Here is a 23,197-nt window from a genome sequence, read left to right as displayed (position 1 = left end):
AGAGAACAGGACATGACCAATGAGTAGGCAGGACACTCAGGGGTGGTTATCATAGAATTTACAGTGCAGAAGGAGGCCATTCGGCCCATCGAGTCTGCACCGGCTCTTGGAAAGAGCACCCTATCCAAGGTCAACACCTCCACCCTATCCCCATAACCCAGTAACTCCACCCAACACTAAGGGCAATTTTGGACACGAAGGGCAATTTATCATGGCCAATCCACCTAACCTGCACATCTTTGGACTGTGGGAGGAAACTGGAGCACCCGGAGGAAACCCACGCACACACGGGGAGGACGTGCAGACTCCGCACAGACAGTGACCCAAGCCAGAATCTAACCCGGGACCCTGGAGCTGTGAAGCAACTGTGCTAACCACCGTGCTGCCATGCTGCCCCTCACTATAAAAGGCACGAGGCACTCACACTCCGCCTCTTTCCACTGATGAACATCTACAGAGTGAGTCAGGGTGTATGTACAGTATCACACCTCCAGCACGTGGCTAAGAGCTAGTCTGGTTCAGTCAGACAGAGTAACCACACTTAGGTTAGCAGAGAGTCAAACTCACAGAGAACTGTGCTAACTGTGCTACTGGTTCAATAAATCAGACTGAACTAACTTCAAGGTCTGGAGTATCTTTTGATTAAAGCTGCATCCAGTGTTATCCCAGAGTACATAACCCACCACATTCCCGCACACTGTCGCTTTGCTCTCATCGCGGGCTCGCTGAGGTAACCTGAGGGAGACGGAAAGCCAAAAGACACAGAACAGCTGCAGCCGACCAACAGGAGGATGGGCACGTTGACGATCCCGAAAGTCACGTGAAAATAGCCGTGCGCGCGCCCGCCCAGTCACGGGCGGGCGGGACGCGCTCGCACACGCATGCGTGGTATAAAGAGCGCGCCTGGGCGGTCGGGGAGGGGGGCGCGCGCAGTGATGGGTTCGCAGTTGTCGGCTCGAGCCGCTGCTGGAGGAGGCCGCCGGGGGAAGGAGCGGCTTCTGGACGCCGGCAGCTCGGAAGATTTACTGGGAGACGCTGATGACAGACAGGAGGACATCGCGCGCTTCCCGTATGTCGAATTCACCGGCAGGGACAGTGTCACCTGCCCTACCTGTCAAGGCACCGGCCGCATCCCGAAAGGTAACGTTGGGCAAGAGTTGGGCAAGGGTGGGGTAACCTTGTGACCCGGTGACTGAAGAGCCAAGCTGGCAGTCTGTGCTGGTTACCGTCTCCTTTCTCACCAGCTGATGCTGCACCTAATGGCGATGCAATCTTTCTGATGAGATATTAAACAGAATGTTTTGCTCTCCTGGCCATGCCTGACCCTCTTACTCGCTTTTATTTTCAGACACCACTGACATGTTTTAAAGTCCGCAACACCGCTGGCTACATCCGTGGTTAGCCCACATGGTTCACTTCTCCTCCAGCAACCACATGTTCAGCCAACAGGTGTATTTTAAATCTTTCATTGCCTTTTTTGGGGGGGGCACCCTTCATTCAAATTCCACTTCCTCCCCCAAGCGCAAGATATAATTTCTCATGTCTTCACTACTTTCCTCCCTCAGCTTCTGCACTGAATGATTTCTTATCCTTGGTGCTTTTTAGTTTTCATTTCAATTCATTATGCTCACTCAGTTCACTGTCGTTTTATACTGGGGTCACTCTTGCTCTCTCCCACTCCACAAAGCTCCCCAACCCATTCATGGCCACCCCTTGATCTTGTGGTCTTCTTGTTCCATCTTTGTCACAGTTAACAGCCGCTCCTCTTTCCTGGGGACTAGTTCCCAATTCGATACCAACTTACCAGCCTTGCCACAACTTTCTGCAGCTACTGATTTACTTTGCTGCACTATTGCCTGAGTCCAAAATAATCATGTTACTTTCTCTTACCCCTGGCTGTTCCCCTTGTATGGTCCTTTCCTTTAACCCCAAGGGATGTAGACTGACAGATATGACCACTAATTTAACATCTACCACCAGACCTAGCTGGACTACACAGCACTATTGGGTCCTGCTCTCATCTGCTGAAACTGCTTGCTATTGCAGGATCATTCTGGAACACAGCAATAACCTGTGTTTACTTCTTGTCTTAAACATTTCATCTCCTCTCAACAAGTGCAAGGAGCTCACTAACTCTAGCTGTCCCTTCCTTCCACTAGCCTGCCTGGCTAAACTTCTCTGAAGCTCTGCCCTGCACCCATCTTTCTCTAGTTTCTCTTCTATTTCCCTTATGTTCTGTCTGAGCTCACCTTGTGCATGTGGCACACTTGCTCCCTCAATCCTATTCCCACTCAACTGTTGCTAACCCAACTTCTCACCTGGCTCCCATGTTGGCTAATATTACCAATGATTCTCCTCTCTCTCTCTCTCTCTCTCTCTCTCTCTCTCTCCTCTTCTCACCATATACTGTTCCATGACATCATTGGAAAGTGCATTGTTGGTTTTCTAATCTAAACTGGTGACACCTAACTGCCCAACTCCCATTACTTTTGCTCTACTTTTATTACATTATTATCAGTTTGCTTATCTTGATGATTATAATCTTACATTAACACTGCAATGAAGTTACTGTGAAAATCCCTGACTCGCCACATTCTGGTGCCTGTTTGGGTACTTGGTGGGAGAATTCAGAATGTCCAAATTACCTAACAGCATGGTCTTTTGGGACTTGTGGGGGGGGAACTGGAGCACCCGGAGGAAACCCATGCCGACATGGGGAGAACATCCAGGGTGCCATCCATTTCTGGCTGAGCAGAAATTTCCTCCATTTAAATATTGGGGAGGCCATTGTTTTCAGTTCCTGCTCCAAACTCTGTTCCTTAACTACCGACTCCATCCCCCTCTTGGGCAACAGTCTTGAGTCTAAACCGGTCTGTTCACAACCTTGGCATTGTATTTGATCTTGAGTTGCATTTCTGACCATGTTTGTCCCATCACTAAGACTGCCTATTTCCAACAGTGTGTTGACTGATTTTTGCCTGTCTCAGCTCATCTACTGAAACCCTTACCTCTAGTCTTATGGCTGGTGTCTCTCATTCTAACCTCCATAAACTTAGTCATCTGCCTGTGTCTTGACACTCTGCTGTTTTCCCCCTGTGCTCACTGACCTACATTGACTCCTGTGGAATGTTTCATTTATGCAAATAGAATTGTGATCATGCACTTGGCAACTTTCTCAACCTGACGATAAATACTTTCCTAAAAGTGTTCTTGCATTCCTCTTACACACTTTTCATGTAGTTTACCATGTAGCTTGGAAGTAATATGTTGGTTTCCTGTCTCTGGCTTCAGTTTAAATATGTTTAGCGCACTTTTTAAATTTGGTTTTGTACAGGGCAACAATCAATTAAAACTTCATGTAGTCCAGTAAAATGCTTGAGGGTGGTTTTGGCACATGGTAGTACCTTTTTATAAATTCATAATGTCCCCAGGTACTTTCAAATTGTGGACAATTTGACACTGCCTGACAAAGATGAAAACAAATACTGCAGATGCTAGAGATCTGAAATTTAAAAACAAACTCGGCATCATGACTAAATCTTGTTTACATTTTTAAAAACTAAATCCTACCAACTGTCGAGACAATTCCCACCTCTTTAACCTGGGGTTACTCCTATCTCTGGATCTGTGAAGACTTAATTACCTGCAAATGCTCGCATTCTCAGCATTGTTTTGCATCTTTGCCTACATATGTTTCTGGAACATACCTCTTCATTCACCTGCGGAAGGAGCAGTGCTCTGAAAACTAGTGTTTAACCTGTTGGACTTTAAACCTGGTGTTGTAAGACTACTTGCTGTGATCACCCCAGTTCAATGCTGGCATCTCCACATTTTTAAAAAAAGAAGAGCTTTCTTTGTTAATGGTTGCACTGCAGGTGTCATGAGTACCTTTTTAAGAAATGGGTGTTTATCAGTGATGTCAAAGAGTGTGGGTGGAGTGGGTTGTCTGTCAGCTTTTTACTTTTGTTTTAGGCTGTTTGCTTCCGAGTGTTTTAGTTTCGTTTTCAGTGTTGGAGCTGAAGCCAGACAGTAGGCGTACTGTTTATCTCTGATCTCTCTGCTATGAAAAGACCATCTCTTGATCATTTGGTGAATTCGGAATTATAAATGTTCTGAGTAGTGAATGTAAACCTAATGTGCTTCTGTTAAAAGGTGTTTCTTTTGTCTTGATGTTGTTTAGGAAGTTATTAAGGATTACATGGTGTTGTATTTTTGGGGGTTGTATTTGACTTGATGGTTGCTAAGATGTTCACTGTTTTTAAAAAGGTTAACCTGAGTTCATCGAATAATCTTCATTTTGCTTTAAACAATACTTTTCGATTTCTGCTGTACCACACCTGTAGCGTGGGCTGTGCTCCCCATACCACAATCTAGTAAAAGTTGTGGGTCAGGTGAACTCCATGATACACTTTGGGGTTCTCTAAACCCTGGCTCATAACCGGCACAAATGTAAAAGCACTGCTGTCTCTAGCAAACACCCTCACTGTTGCCCTGCTGGTAAATGGAAATGTCAGTGTTTTCATTTTACCCTCTGGTTTTCTGACTAAGCAGACCAGCAAAATGTTTGGGTTTTTTTTCAAACTGGAATGCATCACTTAAACAATTGCAAAGTACTGCTCACTGTTCTGTAGCATGTCTTTAAGACCGCGATAGATACGTTCTTGATTAATAAGGGGATCGGGGGTTATGGGGATGAGAAAATATCAGCCATGATTTAATGGCAGACCAGACTCTATGGGTCGAGTGGCCTAATTCTGCTCTGTCTTATGGTGCCCTGTGGTATAAAACTGGATGCAGGTTACGTGGTGAGAAATAGATCAGTGGAAGTGATTATCTAGTTGCTTAATATAAACAGCAGCTTGTAGGCAGAGACAGCAAATCTGGGATCATCAAACTGGACATGGGGAAAGACTTGCAAAGAGGTGCCCAGAAACTGGGCTTCTTGCCACATAATCTGTTGATCAACACTAGAATAGAATGAATTGATGCAAGAACAGCTCTTCTATCTGGTTGCAATGTTTAGTCCTATTTCCAAAGCTGTACAACTCTGTACATGTGGGATTTTGTTTCTGTTTAAATCACATTAATGCAAAAGGTTATATTGATCTTGGTTGCTTGTTTTTAATGTCTGGTGGAAAAGTGGATATTTTTTTTTTTTGTAAGAGGCTTGGCTGTTGCAACTTGTACTATTTTAATATCTAAGTCTTGCAACACCAGGTTAAAGCCCAACAGGTTTGTTTGGAGTCACCAGAGGCTTGGCTGTTGCAACTTGTACTATTTAAGGAAAATAAAAAGTCTTCGAACACCAGGTTGCAGTTTTAATGAGAGCTGTGCTCTGAAAGGGAGTGACTCCAAACAAACCTGTTGGACTTTAACCTGGTTGGACTTTAACCTGGTGTTGTAAGACTTCTTACTGTGCCCACCCTAGTCCAATGCTGGCATGTCCACATATGTAAGGCAAGGATTTTGTGTTCATGCATGGTGGGAGAGGGGGAAATCTATCTTTGTTGCCAGGTTAGGCAGCAAGTAAGTATGTTGGATGAAACTTTAAATGTTAACTTTTGAAAGCAGCATGAACAAACTTTGGTCTTATTGTGGAGTCGGGTGTTTGTTCAGCAATTTGAATTGCAGTCTGATTAAGACTTTGTATACCCGGTTTGTTTCTGAGACAAGTTAGAAGGAAGTGTGTTTACCCTTAACTGGCAAAATCGTTCCATCAAATGAAATTGTCCCTTCCAGCTTTTTAAAAAAATGCTCCAGTGCTGCACTAAGGACATTTGAAGGAAACAAAACATGAAATTAGAACCTGTTACTTAGCCAACACAAACCATGTATGGTGCGCTGTCATGGAATCTTGTCCATCTCCCCTCCCACCCATAACTGTTTCCACCCATAACTTTTTCTATGTTGGATTATTTGGGAAAGGGATATGATTTGCCTCTATCTTCCCTGAACCACCATTCTAACCCAACAAAAGAAATGAGTGTTGTGAAAACTATAAACTGACATCCGGTTCTTGACGAGCTACTCAACTTATGCAATGAATTAGTTTCCTGAGCTCTGGTTGATGAGGTTGTGGTGTCTGTTTTCCCAAGTGCTGTTCACAGTCCAAGTCAAAAATCGTTTGTCATTCTTTTTTGTCCCTGTATTTCATATTCCCTCCGGTTTGAAGGCTGGAAAGAAAAGTGTGTTGTGCATGCCCTGCCTGATCATTACAAACTGCTTTTTATACTTCTCTGGCCAGCCAAGTAACCTCAACTTCTCTCTGCTGACCCTGCAGCCCATTTTTTTTGTTTGTGAATTTCTTAAGATTTGATGCCATCTGTACAACTTTGTTGCTATGCCTCCTTTCGATTACTCCACCCATTTCTAACCCAGTGTTCTGCTTGATGTGGGTGGGGGAGGGGAAAGAACTACCTTTTTTAGATTTGTAGTAAACCACCCCTTTCGTGTGTAACCAATGACTGATCACTAGGCTGGAGTGACTCACTTATCACCAGGCCTGACTTGCTGCTAAGTACTTTGTTTTGCATTCTGCAGTCAAACATTCATCCTGAATGGCAAATATAAGGTACTTCACCCCATGACTGACTACAGTTACCTCAGCCTCTCAAAACCCTCTACCTTTCAAATATGAGGTGTTCACTCTTTTCTTCAAAATACTTTTTTCATGCATTTCCCTTGTTGTAATTCAGGATTGCCACTTGCAGTTTCTTCCTACTTCCTCCCCTGTGCCCCCTCCAGCTCCTCTTGTGCCTCATGCTCTCATTTATTTGCACCCTTCATTTTGACTACTGCATTCCCTTTCCTGGACCCTATGCAAGCCATCATTACTTTTTTCCTTTTATTGGTTACTTTGACCTCTGCATCCCTCACTTATCGCCCAGATGGTCCTCCAGTGTTGCAGCTTTCTCACATTCCTTGCAAGCCACCTGGTGAAGAAGCATAGGCAAAAAAAATAACACTCCTAAGAAGGGGTCCTGTGCCCTGGAATTGTAACAAATACAACTGGAGTAGAGTTGAAATGAGTATGGCCTCTTGCCCAACCAAATAAGAGTAGGTTATATGTATCTGGTATGAGGAATAAACTGTAAATTAGAAGTACAAATTCAGTTTTAAAACCATTACTGAGACAGAACTATGTCAAACGAGATCTTGGGGGAGGACTGGGAAATTGGCAGTAATCAATATTGATGAAGGCTGGGAAGCATGGTGGCGCAGTGGTAGAACTGCAGTCTGGAGGTGCTGAGGTCTCCAGTTCAATCCTGGCTCTGGGTCACTGTCTGTGTGGAGTTTGCACATTCTCAGTGTTTGCGTGGGTCTCATCCCCACAACCCAAGATGTGCAGGGTGTATGATATTCAAACACACACATCATAATGAGCACACACAACACGACAGCCAATCACCGACAAGGACAGAGACCGTATAAGAGAAGAAACACGACACCTGGTGGCCAGTCCATCTAGAGACCAGGACAAGGACAGGACCTGATTAACAACACACTCAGGGAGTCACCACGTGCAGAGTATCAAGACAGAACTGTAAATAGCATGTTAGAATAAAACCGCGTTGTACCAAATACAACCGTGTTGGCTCATCTGTACATCAGAGCACCCAACACCACACAGGGTAGGTGGATTGGCCATGCTAAATTGCCCCTTAATTGGAAAAAAGTGAATTGGGTACTCTAAATTTATTTTTTTTAAATATATTGATAAGGGTACTTGCAACATTAGGAAGGTGATATTGTAAAATTAGGCAGATAGTAGAAACACTGGCTAGAATTGAGCAACAGAAAAAGATGCAAGACTAGGCCTCCAGATAGCAGTGAGGTGTATAAATATGGAGGTTGCAGCAACACCCATATTTGGTGTTGGCAAAATCAAAACCAATAGGATTTGCACTTTTCCAGATGGGAGGGATACAGTAGTGTTCCTCGGTGAGATCTGCTAGTTTTTTTTTGAAATTTTCAGTTGACTTTAAACTGTAGTAAAAAATAATAGACCAGGATGTAGACAGGCTAGTAGACAGGGCTGATGAATTGCACAAGTGTAGTGGGGTGATGCATTTTGGTAGGAAGAATGAGCGATTAATAAAGCTAAAATGGTACAATTTTAAAGGGTGTGCAGGACTTGGCGTTTTGTACCTGAATCTTTTGAAGATGGTATGACCCGTTAAGAGATGCTCCACCTATATAAAGCACAAATTTGACACTAGCAGTATTGTATCCAATTGTGCACACCACATTTGGACATGGAAGGGCACAATCTGCCCCAATGGTGACAGTCCCGTAGCACGAGATTAGCTGGGCTTGCTATCTAACACAGTGGGGAAACTCTCTGATTTGAGGCCACACTTAGCACTGTTATTCCTCAGTGCGGTGAGAGATTGGTGCACCATTTTTAAATGGCATCCCAGCCTCAACCCCCAGCCTCCACATAGGAGGGGGAGGGACACACCCACTAGCCTGATTGCTGCACAGAAAGCCAGTCTGGCACTTGTCAGCTGGCTGTGCCACATGGGCACCAGCACTGCCTGGGTGGGAGCCCTAGTCTGGTCCCTGAGACCAGCACTGAATGACACTTGCCTGAGGTCTCCCAAGGTGAGGGATTTAGATCCCACACCTTGGTTAGATCTCGAATGCACATTAGTGAGACCAACTGTCTCTCTAATAGCAGATTTTCCTGAAAATGGTCCTGCCCACAATGGGTGAGATTCACATTGTGACTTGTGAGATCGTATTAGATCTCGTGCGGTGTGAGCTGGAAGTGGGATCTACTGGTCATGTTGTGCTGTGCTGCTTTTTGGGTGCAGTGCAATACAACCAGTAGATGCTGCCCAGAGTCTTTGGAAAGGGTATAGTACTTTATTGCATGGTTAGACTAGTGAAGCTGGGCTGGTTTTCCTTGTAGTAGAAAAGGCTAGGGACTAGGTGATTAATTTTGAAATAACAAAAGGGTCCGGTTCCAGTAGCTGGGATTGTGAACCTGGGGACATGGGCATTGGCCAAGTTCAGGATAATCATGGGGAATTTTGGAGTAGTTAGGATTTGCATTTCACTGCCTGGTAAGTTAGTGGCATTGAAAAGGAATTGGATGATTTGGAGGGCATTTTAGGTGGGGAGAGATTGGATGGTGCTGGGACTGGATTAACTGAGCCAGCCCAGGCAGTGGGCTGACCAATAGCAGCATGAGTCACATCTAATGGTGAGGGAACTGCTACATTTGACCAGTGTGAATTTGATGTAGGGTTTGAGGGTGTTGCACCTCAAACTTGCTCAACTAGCATTATGGACAAAACTCTCTCATTATCATACAACAACAATCTCCTTTTACTGTACCTTACCAAGTTACCCTGGAATCAAAAGCTCTGTTAGGACATCATATCAAAACTCTTCTACAAAAGGGTACCAAAACTCAATGGCTTGGACCTTAAAACCACCTGTTCAGAGGTGAGTTGATCAGTCTCCATTGGGTGACTTTTTTTCCATGGCTAACTTAAACCTTGTGATATACTCTTCTCCAAATGGCAACTCCCACTTTATTTCCCAGACCCACAATGCCTCCCTTATTTGACTGGAAATGTGTTGATTGAGAAATGGCTCCTGAGCCTTCAGAAACTCTGCCCTTTTATGCCAATCCACATTTGAAGTCTCTTAATGAGAGCTACTCTATAATTCCTGCAGGTTTGTTCCCCACAAGGTGAGAAAAACAGACTTGGAGGTATGAGAGTCAGAAATTGACTGAAGTAAACTGGGGAGAACTGATAGAATGGGGTGGTGTAAAGTATTTGGCACTGTTCTAAGTCCTGTGCATACAAAAACTCTACTTGCCTAACTATTAACAAAGTGAGAGCTAATGTTATTGTACAAAAGCAAAGAACAATGTGATGCTCTAAAAAAGACTAGGCAGGCCATATTGTAAAAATCGGGAAATGGCAGTGATGCTGTTTTCTGAAGATCAGTATCTTGTCATCACACCTCTAACTTGCAGCACATTTGTGGAGTCTACACATGGTTCTACATGGGAATTAGACATGACCGTCAGTGACTCTGCACTTCTCCAGAGGGTGTTCTATAGATGTCCCTGGGCTGTTGGATATTATTGAGCTGACTAGCACTTGCCACTCCTGTGCTCTTGGTATCATTGAAAATCCTTTACACATTGCTAAATGAGGTGTGGCTTCGCATATTTTATTGTCACGTAGGCAGTGCAGCGGTTAGCACTGCTGCCACACGGCACCCAGGTTTGATCCTGGCCCCGGGTCATTGTGTGGAGTTTGCACATTAATGGGGGGGGGGGGGGGGGGGGAAAAGGAGAAATTGGGTACTTCATTTATTGTCATTGTGTACTGGGGTACAGTGAAAGTAGTGTTCTGTGTACAGTCCAGACAGATCGTTCCATACATGAAAATACATAGATACATGGGCATCGAGTGAAGCGTACAGTGTAGTACTAATCAGCAGTAGAGAAGATGAGTGCAGATTCAGTCCATAAGCTATAACAACATGGTTGAGGGAGGGGTAGGACTGGCAGCTGAATATTCCAGGGTACAGTATCTTCAGGCGAGAGGGTGCAAAAGAAGTGTTGCAATATTGATCAAGGAGTCGATTACTGCAGTAAGGAGGGATGATATGTTACCAGGCTCTTCAATTGAGGCCAAATGGGTGGAAGTTAAAACCCTAAAGGGGGAAATTGCCTTTTTGGGGATCGACTATAGGGCCCCCAAACAGTCATGCAGCAGAGCATGTATGTAGGCAAGTCTCAGAAATTTAAAAACAATAGGGTTGTGATGAGCATTTCAACTTCAAAATTAATTGGGATAGTCCAAGTTTTTGGGGGGGGGGGGTGTGGAAGCGAATCCAGGAGAGAATTTTGAGTCTGCATTTAGAAAGTCCTTTGGGGAAATGAAGCTGGGCAAGGTGTCAGTGAGGGAACATTTTCATGATAGTTACCATAACTCTAACAAAGGTAGTTCGAGAAAAGGACTAAGATGGACCAGATATAAAGGTTCTGAATTTGGAGGAAGGCCAATTAATAGGATAAGACTTGATCTGGCCATTGCCTGGGAGCAGTGTAGGAAAATGCACATCCGAGCAGTGGAGCCATTCAAAAAGGAAATGAGTACAAACTTCATGTTCCTGTAAAGGGTCAGATCAAAAAGTCCAGAGAACTCTATGTCGAGGGGGATACAGGATTGGAGGCTTACGGCAGATAGAGGGTTGGAAACAGTGGACTCATTAGAAGAGTTAAAAAATGCAGGGGGGGGGGGGGGTCCTTTAATTTATATTTTAAAAAAAAAAAAGGGATCATGAAAAAGCAATGACTGGGAAAATGAAGGAGAATCCCAAAGTATTTGGAGTATATTAAAGGCAAGAGGGTAACCAGAGAAAAGAGTAGGGCTGAGGTTAGGTAGGGTTACTGGATTGTGGGGATGGGATGCAGGCATGTGCTCTTTCCAAGGCTGGTGCAGACTTGATGGGCCGAATGGCTTCCTGCACTATAAATTCTATGATAAGAGGATCATTCTGGAGTTTGGTAACAGCCGGGAAGAAGCTGGTTTTGAGCCTGTTAGTACAGTGCATATTCTCCCCACATGTTAAGTAGGTGAGGGAAATGGGAGCAGGAATAGACCATTCAGCACTTTGAACCTACTGCACCATTTGGTAAGGTAATTTCTGATCTGACCATGGCCTCTACCTGTCGACATAGCCCTTGACTCCATTGTAAACTCTGCCTTGAATATGATACAGCCTCCACTGCACTGGTTAGTGAATTTCAAAGGCATTTCTCATGTATCTTCTAAACTGCACTGAAGGATAGGCAAGGGGATCTATGTGTGGAGCCAGAGGAAACTGGCGAGGTACTAAATGAATACTTTGCATCAGTATTCACCAAAGAGAAGGAATTGGTAGATGTTGAGTCTGGAGAAGGGGGTGTAGATAGCCTGGGTCACATTGAGATCCAAAAAGACGAGGTGTTGGGTGTCTTAAAAAATATGAAGGTAGATAAGTCCCCAGGGCCTGATGGGATCTACCCCAGAATACTGAAGGAGGCTGGAGAGGAAATTGCTGAGGCCTTGACAGATCTTTGGATCCTCACTGTCTTCAGGGGATGTCCCGGAGGACTGGAGAATAGCCAATGTTGTTCCTCTGTTTAAGAAGGGTAGCAAGGATAATCCCCGGAACTACAGGCCGGTGAGCCTTACTTCAGTGGTAGTGAAATTACTGGAGAGAATTCTTTGAGCCAGGATCTACTCCCATTTGGAAGCAAATGGACGTATTAGTGAGGCAGCACGGTTTTGTGAAGGGGAGGTAGTGTCTCTCTAACTTGATAGAGTTTTTCAAGGAGGTCACTAAGATGATTGATGCAGGTAGGGCAGTAGATGTTGTCTATATGGACTTCAGTAAGGCCTTTGACAAGGTCCCTCATGGTAGACTAGTACAAAAGGTGAAGTCACATGGGATCAGGGGTGAGCTGGCAAGGTGGATACAGAACTGGCTAGGCCATAGAAGGCAGAGTGTAGCAATGGAGGGATGCTTTTTCTAATTGGAGGGCTGTGACCAGTGGTGTTCCACAGGGATCCGTGCTGGGATCTTTGCTCTTTGTAGTGTATATATATATAAATGATTTGGAGGAAAATGTAACTGGTCTGATTAGTAAGTTTGCAGACGACACAAAGGTTGGTGGAATTGCGGATAGTGATGAGGACTGTCGGAGGATACAGCAGGATTTAGATTGTCTGGAGACTTGGGCGGAGAGATGGCAGATGGAGTTTAATCCGGACAAATGTGAGGTAATGCATTTTGGAAGGTCTAATACAGGTAGGGAATATACAGTGAATGGTAGAACCCTCAAAGAGTATTGACAGTCAAAGAGATCTAGGAGTACAGGTCCACAGGTCATTGAAAGGGGCAACACAGGTGGAGAAGGTAGTCAAGAAGGCATACGGCATGCTTGCCTTCATTGGCCGGGGCATTGAGTATAAGAATTGGCAAGTCATGTTGCAGCTGTATAGGACCTTAGTTAGGCCACACTTTGGGTATAGTGTTCAATTCTGGTCGCCACACTACCAGAAGGATGTGGAGGCTTTAGAGAGGGTGCAGAAGAGATTTACCAGAATGTTGCCTGGTATGGAGGGCATAAGCTATGAGGAGCGGTTGAATAAACTCGGTTTGTTCTCACTAGAACGAAGGAGGTTGAGGGGAGACCTGATAGAGGTATACAAAATTGAGGGGCATAGACGGAGTGGATAGTCAGAGGCTTTTCCCCAGGGTAGAGGGGTCAATTACTAGGGGGCATAGGTTTAAGGTGCGAGGGGCAAGGTTTAGAGTAGATGTACGAGGCAAGTTTTTTTACGCAGAGGGTAGTGGGTGCCTGCAACTCACTACCGGAGGAGGTAGTGGAAGCAGGGACGATAGGGACATTTAAGGGGCATCTTGACAAATACATGAATAGGATGGGAATAGAGGGATACGGACCCAGGAAGTGCAGAAGATTGTAGTTTAGTCGGGCAGCATGGTCGGCACGGGCTTGGAGGGCCGAAGGGCCTGTTCCTGTGCTGTACTGTTCTTTGTTCTTTTTGTTCTTCGCATGAGTATAGGATCAGCTTGGCTAATCTTCTCTGTACTGCCTCTAATACAAATAGCCTCCACTGGCACCCCAGACTGGTTACAGTTGGCCAACCTGAAAATGATTCTTTTTTATTCTGTCTTCCTGCTGGCCAGTCCTCTGCCCACACCACAAACTGCCCAACACCACAAGCTCTTTTGGAAATCCAAATGCCCTACACCTACTGGTTTCTTTTTTTATCCATCCTGCTTGTTGCATTTCCAAAGAATTCTAATAAATTTGTCAATTTCCCTTTATTAAACCTAATGACTCTGCCTGATTTGTATTCTGATTTTCTAAATGTCCTGCCCTAACTTTCTGAATAATGGCTTCTACTGCTTCTATGAGCTATAGGCTTACTGGCCTTAGTTTCCTGCTTTCCGTGTCCCTTTTTGAATAGTGGTGTTGTATTTGAGGGTTTTCCAATCTGATGGGACTTTTCCAGAATCTCCAAGATTAAAACCAATGCACCCATTGTCTCTGCAGCAACTTCAGACCCCAGGATACAGGCCATCATGGGGCACTTGTCAACTACTGGTATTCCCAGCACTTTGAGGTTCCTCCTTCCTTCTGTTTTGCTCCTTGATTTTGCTTGCTGATTTTCTACTGTCCTTGGGATGCTTTCTAGTATTTTCTACTTTTTCCCAGGGTAGAGGGGTCAATTACTAGGGGGCATAGGTTGAGGTTGTGAGGGGCAAGGTTTAGAGGAGATGTATGAGGCAAGGTTTTTTTTTTTGTAGTGGGTGCCTGGAACTCACTGCCAGAGGAGGTGGTGGAAGCACCTTAGTGACGTTTAAGGGGCAGCTTGACAAATACATGAATAGAGGGATACGGACCCCAGAAGTGCAGAAGATTTTCGTTTAGATGGGCAGCATGGTCCGTGCAGGCTTGGGAGGGCTGAAGGGCCTGTTCCTGTGCTGTACTTTCCTTTGTTCTTTGTACTGTAAATATTCAGTTATTCATTTTTTCTATTTCCTTCCCCCCCCCCCCCCCCCCATTATGTATTCCTCAATCTCATCCCTTTGGATTAGTAATCTCTTGCTCTCTTTAATTTACACATTTGGTTTTCTCCCTGAAACCACGGAGGGGTTTTGCTGTCGGCAGGACTGAAAACAGCTAGAATTTTCCTGTCTTGGTGTGTAAAAATATTCCCAGTCTTTGCAGCATTGCATGCCTTTTCTTTCATTGTCTCCTGTTTTTGGAAACTCACCACATTCTTAGAAGCCCCCCTATACCAAAAAGGGCTGACATTCTAAATGGTGATCAGGGATTCTCACTCCCCGACTCCGATGCAAGCTTCAGTGGGTGCTATTCAGGTCAAACTATGTTTCAAGTTATCCCCCGGTATAACCCATACCTTTACCGAAGATTTCATCTACTTACCACTTGGTAGCATCGATCCTGGATCCCGCATTGCTAAGTAAGTAAAGTAGACTTTGGAGTAACCACTATTTCAGGTTAAAGTTGTTGTTTTTTTTTTCTTAAAAGCTGCAAATACTGTCTTTACAGAAGGTAAAAAGATCTTTCTTCTGGTTGGTTGAAGGGACCTTCAGGCCCAACTTGACAATCAATCTTCTTTAAAGTCTGGTTGTCTTTAGATGTATTCGCTGGTTAACTCAGTTGCTGTGTCCTATCTTTCCCATGTACCGGTAGCTGAGAGCTGACTCTGCTGGCTATCTCCTGAGCTGACTCTGGCTCCTCTTTAAATTCTAGTCTTCCTTGGATGTATTAGCTATTTTAGCTCGGCTGCTTTGCACTGTCCCTTTCCTATGACCGAGCTGACTGTAATCTGACTCTGAGCTGCTTCTCTTGTTCTTTCTCATTCTGAGTTCTGGTTCCGGGTAGTTCCTGCTCTGGTCTCTAGGTTTATATTCTCTTTCTAAAAGTAACTCTCTTTTTACAATTGATCTAAACCTTCTAATCCAACTAAGTATTCATTTTGACATTACTTCATCTCATAGATCTGATCACATTGTTTCCTTTTGATGTTCAAAATGCTTTGGTTTCAAGAGGTGTTACCTTTAATTCCTGTCACTTCTATAAGTGTTATTTTCCAATTGTGTCCTCAGCTCATAATTTTGACTTTGATTTTGGCTTTGAATTATGTTTCTCAGTAGACTGATAGTCTCCAGTTTTCTTTAATTTACCTGGTATTAGCAAATTTTCACACCTAGAATTATCACCAAATTCAACTGAACCTCATCCATTCTTTTCCAGATCCTTACTAAGATAGTTACTTTCAATGAAGGTGTGAGCTGTTATTTTTGGCTTCATTCTAAATCCTGTTTGTCTTGTTTGCTAAGCCTGCTTTACCAAGGCTATCTGCATTTTACAATCCTGCTCTTTGCAGCTGCTGTTAACCCTTTTGTGGGATCTTTCCCTGTATCCTCTCCTGTTTCTCTCAGACCAGATATTGCCAGACCTCCTTTCAAATGACACCTCTTTCCATGTTTTCAATAACACCCCTTGGTTCAGAAAAGCTGCCAGTTTCACTCACCTAGGAGAAAACCCCAATGCCCATTAGTCAAACATCTGTTGTGTGGGGAAAGTGAAACTTTGAATGGAGTGACTCAAGAATTGGTTAAGCAAGCTGATCAGGACAAGTCGATCAGGGCAAGTCAGTCTAAGGAACCGAGCTGTGTTGTTTTGATGAGGCAATCAATGTGCTAGATGCATATGGGAATGTTATGGAAGCTTATGAACTTTGCCACAAGAAGTGGTTAAGGCAGAAACTATCTTGTGGATAAACTTTTGAAATGGATAAAGCTGGGCTGTGGAATTTTTGTTGTGTGATGGGGCAATTGGCCTCTTTCTGTAAACTTGTACAATCCTGATATTGGGTTTATAATACTGTCCAATTATCTTGGCTGTGCTTCAGGTTGGCTGAGTCAGCAGATGCTGGCTTCACATCCCAGTTCAAGATTTGAATACAAAAATCTCACTGCCACTCAGTTCAGTACTCGGGTGGTCTGCTGTTGGATTGCACATTAAACTGGTCTGTCTATCCTGCTCAGTTGGATACAAAAGATCCCAGGGCACAAACTGCAGAAGGGTTCTCCCTGATGTGCTGACCAATGTCAATCATTCCATTCCATCACTCAATAAACATCACAAATTATCTTGGCCATTATCACATTGCTGTGTGTGCAGATTGGCTGCTGCGTTGCCTACATTACAACAGTGACTACTTGTAGTCAGTGGCTATGAAGATGCTTTGGACTGTCTCTCAGCTGTGTAAAGCACTCTCAAACTGCATTGCATGGCTGTTGCATATAATACAAGAATTTTAAAAAGACTTTCTGACTTTGACTAATGGTTAAGAGTAGGCAATGGTAAATGCTCTTGTGTTGTTTGATGTTGGCAACTTTAATGACTTGAATAAGACTGATTTTTAGATGGTAAATCTAGTTGGTTGAAGTGAAGGCCAGAAAACCTTGGTGTAATTTAATAAATCCAATTGATCCTGCAGAAGAGGGAAGATGAGAGGTGTGCAGGGTGCTTGGGTCTGAGACAAATGCCTGTCCACCCCCCACAATGTTGATCTGGTTTTTTAATCCTAGCCAACTTGCTGTTAAACTGGTCTTGTGGTGTTCTGCTCTGGCATCTTAAAGGTACGCAGTATTAAATCGCATAGTTGGCAGTTCTAACGCTTGTGTTAAGGGAATCCCTATCCAATACTGAATTTCTTTGCCAACTTTCCATAACGCAGCTGGTTTTGAGATGCTCACTGCACATGCTATCCAAACTCTGGCATAAATTTGGACCTTGTCCCCCTCTACTTCATGCATAACATCCAAAAACCCCTGAAGTGAAATTGCAGCCTTGATGTGTTCAATATAAAGTAGAACTGGAAAATGGCAACTGCGTTGAGTCCTGTGAACCATGTTGCTTTCATCAGGAATATTTGCTGAGAGTCAGTTCACCACATGGTGGCGTTATATAAGCTACAATTGGGTAAACTATTCCATGTACTCCGTCCCCAAGGCAAAACATGCAACCAATTTTTTTCCTTTACAGAAAACTGCAAGAATTCTCGATACACCTAGCTGGCCAGTGCAAAGCTCATGATTGTTCAAGTGAATAATATTTTATGTAGCAATTGCAAGACAAAAAGCCAATGGGCATCAAACTTGCTGTGTAGTTATACAAATTCCAGTCAACCAATTGTGTGCCTACTGGCAAATATTTCCACTGAGGGTCTTCCTTTTATAGGGGCGGTGGAAGGTTTAAAGACCAACATTCACCATGGTCAATTGAGCTGAGCAGCCTTGCTGGGTACATTTTCATGGAGTTGTTTTAACACTAATGCAATCGGAAAAGGAAATCTGTCCTTTCCTGCACACTGTTGACCACGGGGATGCTGACAGTAATTTGTCGCTTCTTCTTGACTCTCGCCATCTATTTTCAATGGCTTGAAATTGTGGGTTGCAAGGAACAATTCTGGATGGTTTTGTTTTAATCATGCTAGATCTAATAATAAAAGGGAAAAATGGGGCTTCAAGGGTGCGTGGCACGGTAGCACAGTGGTTAGAACAGTTGCTTCACAGCTTCAGAGTCCCAGGTTCGATTCTCAGCTTGGGTCACTGTCTGTGCGGAGTCTGCACGTTCTCCCCGTGTCTGCGTGGGTTTCCTCCCACAGTCCAAAGATGTGCAGGTTAGGTGGATTGGCCATGATCAATTGCCCTTTGTCCAAAAAGGTTAGGTGGGGTAATTGGGTTATGGGGATAGGGTGGAGGGATGGGCTTGGTTCAGGCACTCTTTCCAAGGGCTGGTGCAGACTTGATGGGCTAAATGGCCTCCTGACTGTAGATTCTGAAGTAGGAACCTCTATTCTGAATAGCCTCCATGTGATGAAATGCAAGGTGGCATCTGTTATACTGAATCTTGTGGGTGATCTAGGAATCTAGGCAAGTTATTAACAATGGGAAAATCTACCTTTCACCAATCCCAGATGCTATTCTGGAATTCAATCATTTGTGCCAGCATTTTGACATTTTCCTTCGCACATTGAACTATTCATGCATGTCTAGGAGACAGTTGTGGGTAATTCTGCTGGCAATTCTTGGTTTGACCTCTTCCCAATAATTATTAAACTTGCTCTGTATTTTTCCCTTGTTTTGCAGGGCAGATAAATGAATTGGTGGCGTTGATCCCATACAGTGACCAGAGGCTGCAACCTCAAAGAACGTAAGTCATTGGAGGGTGAACAATAATTAATTACTTGGACCTGATACTAAACAGCTTGGAACCAATCTGTTATTGTGATGCTTTTAATTTTATTAGCACATTCCAGTCGTGACAACTAATGGTTAACACTTGCAGGTCAGAATGATGTGTGTAATTTTGAAATGGTTTGGGCTTAATTTCTCCCATGTATCACCATCACAATCCCAACTGCAGAAGGGAGGCCACTGAGTCTGCACTGACCCTCTGAAAGAGCACCTTACCTAGACCCACTCCTGTCCTAATCCTATCTAACTGTTGGACACTAAGGGGCCAGAAAACATGGTGGCTCCACCTAACTTTCACATCTTTGGACATCTTTACTCTTGATTCCGACGACCATAGGTTGAAAGTACTACAAACCTCTCCTCGAAGCTTAGCATTTGCATGGTTCATCCCATGGTCATGTCATGATTAGCTAACGGGTATAAACAGTGGTAGCATTCTAAACTTTACACTGTTTTGACTGAGTATGAGGGAGGCTATGGCTGAATAGGTAATTTTCGAGGCTGAGTTTAAAGGCAGGTCAAGGAAATGAAGGATGCTTCCCAAAAAACTGAACTTGGCTGTGACGAGTAGAATAATGGTTGTGGCGCTGCATTTCTGGATTTGGAGGAATGAAGAACTTGCAATGCAGTGGGATCAGAGGTGGAGTATTTTGGGGGAAGTGTCAGATGTTGAAATAAGATTAGTTTTTGTGAAAGATGCTAGCTTTGAGAAGGTGGTGTGGGGGAGACTAGTGGTTGGGAAGAGATATGCAAAGAAGACATGGCAGTGGTAACTGAAGGAGATGCATGATCTTTGTGTCAATTGGTGCTAAAAGTTTGGTAAAGTAGTTAATGGGAGGCGATGATCTTGACATGGTGAGAATTTGCTAAATTGAGGCAATAACTGATCAACTGGGTTAATCAGAGGCTGTGATACATTTTGAATGTCAAGTGAACAACTTGTATGAAGCTATTTTGGTAGTTTCCATGTCTGTTTGACCAACTGCCTGAGCTGTATGATGTGTTTGACTTTTCTTGGAAATATAAGGACTTTGTTTGTTTGTATAGTCCCAGATGACCATAGGCTGTCTTCCCCTTTTTGAGGAGGAGCTGATTGTGGTGATTTAACCAGAGGATCACCACACCTCTGGTGAGGGGAAAGGTTGAGAAGGTGGGGCCTCCATGGATAGCCTCAGCTGGTACAGGAATTGAACCTGTGCTGATGGCCTCAATAAGCAAAGATATGTTGATTAATAACTTGGCTGCAGAAAGAGGCTAGTTTAAATGGTGCTTTCTAGCTTCAAAATGGAATTTGCCTTTTTTAAGCGTCTCTTGTTTCACATAAAAATTGAATATAAATTTACATCTAGAAGTGGATTTAAATCTCCATTCTGGGGACTTAGTTTTAGAGTATTATGTAAAGGCAACCTTAACAGATTAAACCAAATGTCATCTTTTGTATTTCAGGAAATTGTATGTCTTCTTATCCATATTCCTGTGCCTGTTCATATCTGGATTGGTTGTCTTCTTCTTGTTCCCTCGGTCAGTGGTTGTGAACGATGATGGGATCAGAGTGGTTATAGTGAAGTTTGACCACAATAACTCCAGAGTCTTCATTGACATGACCGTAATGAACTTTTCTAAAATCTTGTATTTAAGTGTTTTTCCGGTTATTCCATTTTGAGCCTTATTCCTACCCTTGTATTGCCTTTTTATCTATGATCTAATTTCTTCAGTGATATAGTTTGCACCCTGTTTGAGCCGAGTCAAGCTGCTGCATGTGCTTAATATGGACCTCCAGTTTGTAGTCTACTTTCAATGGTGTTCTACCAGTTTAACGCTAGCACGTTGCTCATGTGGGGATGTATCTATCTAGGAGCTAGTTTAGCACAGTGGGCTAAATTGCTGGCTTGTTATACAGAGCAATGCCAGCAGTGTGGGTTCAATTCCCGTACCAGCCTCCCTGAACTGGCGCTGGAATGTGGCGACTAGGGGCTTTTCACAGTAACTTCATTTGAAACCTATTTGTGACATGATGTTGTTAATATTATTATTTCTATTATGATCTGGGTCTGTCTTTTTGTCAATATTTAGACTCCTCGTAGAAAATGTTCAGGCTAATCTGGGATTCAACGGAGTTGCCCAAAGAGTAAGGGGCAAAGCAATTGTACAAACTCTGATGGAGAAATAGGATGGGGTAGAAATCTGGTGGACTATATGGAATAAAATGTCTGGGGTGGGGCGCACACCATGTTCAATACAAAGGGGTGTGGATTTTACCAAAGGTTTCTGTGGAAATGCCACAAGCTGCCTGGCGCAGGCCCAGTGAGGCCATCACTGCTACAAAACGTTAATTGGTCCACTAACGAGGCCCCATGGGGTCACGCTGGAAATCATGGTTCGCCAGCTGATTTGCGACCATCTGGAACAAAGTGGCAGCAACCGACACCCCGTGCAGCAATAAGGTCAATGACCTGTGGGTGGCATCCCCCAAAACCTCTGCTCTGTGTCCATTGCCAGCAGTGCTGCCCACACTGTCCCAGCTTCCATCACTCTGCCTCATGCCTACCCCCAACGATGAAAGATATGTGGCTCATGATGTCCCCTCTGTATCCCCACAACAGGAGGGGAAAGGGCCCAGATGGGCGGTGGGTGTCAGACATACGAGTCCTCACTCCCTACGAGGAACAGGCCCTGCAAGTTATGGGGGTGGGGGTGGCAGAGGACAGATCAGTAACCAATGTGGAGGTCAGAGTAGAGGTGAGGATCCACCCAAGCTGGGTCCCAGTCAGATGCAGAGTCTCTAGACCAGGTTACCACAGAGCTGATACAGATGCTTTGGGTGTGGCCATGATATTCGGATGGGTGACTCACTGACTGGTCCATAGTCGAATGGAGGAGTCCCAGCTGCTACGGGTGCAGGAAATGGCACCAGCAATGCATCACGTGACAATTGGGTGATGGGATCATCATGCATTAACCAGCCTTATTTAGCCTGCTGAATAAACCGTACCTTCTGTGTGACCCACTCAGCCCAGGTACACCACTTCTTTCATTCGGTTTCCCCGGTAATCAACACAGCACCCAGATCTAGTGTCACTCACAACAACCATCGTAGGTTTCCCATCACCCTCTGGAATATGGCACAGGCTGACTGCACTCTGTGTACTCATACAGGCCTCGTGTTATGATATATATTTTCGGGAAGCAAGGTCCAAACTGCAAATATGTATGGCTTATGTCAAACTTGGTAATATAGGCTCTCCATGCAGCGTAACAATCCCACCAGGAGGCCCTGTTGATGGTTAAGTTAATCCCCACACAATCTGAGGTCTTTGAGCACCAGAACCAAAATGCACAGGCCTGACTTTGAGGCTTTTGCTAACTAAGAGTGAGGGACTGGACAAGCTCTGAAATACCTTGGGTTGTGCCCCTGATTTTATCCTGTTGACAGTCATGCTTTCCAACAACTGAAACCACAGCTCCCATGTCTACCTCCATCTCCCATGTCTCATGGATGCCCATTAACCTGCACATCCTGATTAAGCCACCCTGTGCTGTAACACCATTCAGCTGTATAGACTCTGCTGGTTGATAAGGTGGAAAATGTGAGCCTTTGGTTGGTGCCTGCCTCGACAGGGGTGCCTGGATCTATGACTGACTTGTGCCTTGCGCTCCCTTTGGCCCCTGATGGTGCTGACGCATGCATTCTGTGTACTGTGTCCAACCCTTGCATCAAAACACATCTATGCCCAATCTTCAAAGCAAAGGCATGTTGGTTTTTTTAAATTTAAAAAAAAAAAAAAAAAATTCCAATCTTGGTCCAGCAGAGATGGTTCACCCAATGGTAACTGTAATCCAGTTGTAACGGTGACCATAATCCAGTTGTATCCTTGCCAGTGTTGTAGGCCACAAATGAATCTGAACCAAGTTAGTAAAAAGAAACTTGGCTTATTGCGAAGCAGTTCTATTTACCATCTACACCAGATCCCTGTTGGTTCCACACCTGGCTGACTTTTTATACAGATCTTAATAAAAAGGGAATTAAAAACCCGTGATTTTTGTGCTTGTTGAGTAGAACTTTAACCTCTACCTGAACAGGCTGGGGAATTAGTGTTCCATATTTAACCCAGTGTTATTTTTGTATTTCAGAGTACCCTCAATATTAGCAATTCCAATTTTTATACTGTTTCTGTGGACTCTCTTGCCTGCCAAGTCCAGTACATGAAAACTGTGATTGGAACAACGCAACTCCACAACATTTCTGTTATACCACCTCTAAGTGAGAAACAGGTACTTGCTGCATGCCATTTTTGCCTTGCCTTTTCACTTTGTGTTTTTTGGGTTGTTGTTGTGACTCTCCAATTTGAGCAGT

At 44.1% G+C, this 23,197-nt stretch overlaps 1 protein-coding gene across 2 annotated transcripts in view; it reads left to right on the top strand.

Moving 5' to 3' along the window:
- Nucleotides 1–903: 903 nt before the first annotated feature.
- tmem106c (transmembrane protein 106C) overlaps nt 904–23,197 on the top strand; it is a 36,071-nt gene continuing 13,777 nt past the window's right edge. The window contains exons 1-4 of one of the 2 annotated variants that reach the window (XM_072494051.1): nt 904–1,140; nt 18,736–18,799; nt 20,290–20,449; nt 22,975–23,115. In XM_072494051.1, coding sequence (XP_072350152.1) covers nt 936–1,140; nt 18,736–18,799; nt 20,290–20,449; nt 22,975–23,115 — 570 coding nt within the window. In that variant the 5' untranslated portion in view covers nt 904–935. The remainder of the gene's footprint in view (nt 1,141–18,735; nt 18,800–20,289; nt 20,450–22,974; nt 23,116–23,197) is intronic. The other variant, XM_072494050.1, reaches the window with a different exon arrangement.

This window comes from Scyliorhinus torazame, chromosome X (assembly GCF_047496885.1).
Source record: "Scyliorhinus torazame isolate Kashiwa2021f chromosome X, sScyTor2.1, whole genome shotgun sequence".
In the NCBI taxonomy this organism is placed as follows: Eukaryota; Metazoa; Chordata; class Chondrichthyes; order Carcharhiniformes; family Scyliorhinidae; genus Scyliorhinus; species Scyliorhinus torazame.
This window is presented reverse-complemented; position numbering and strand designations above follow the sequence as displayed.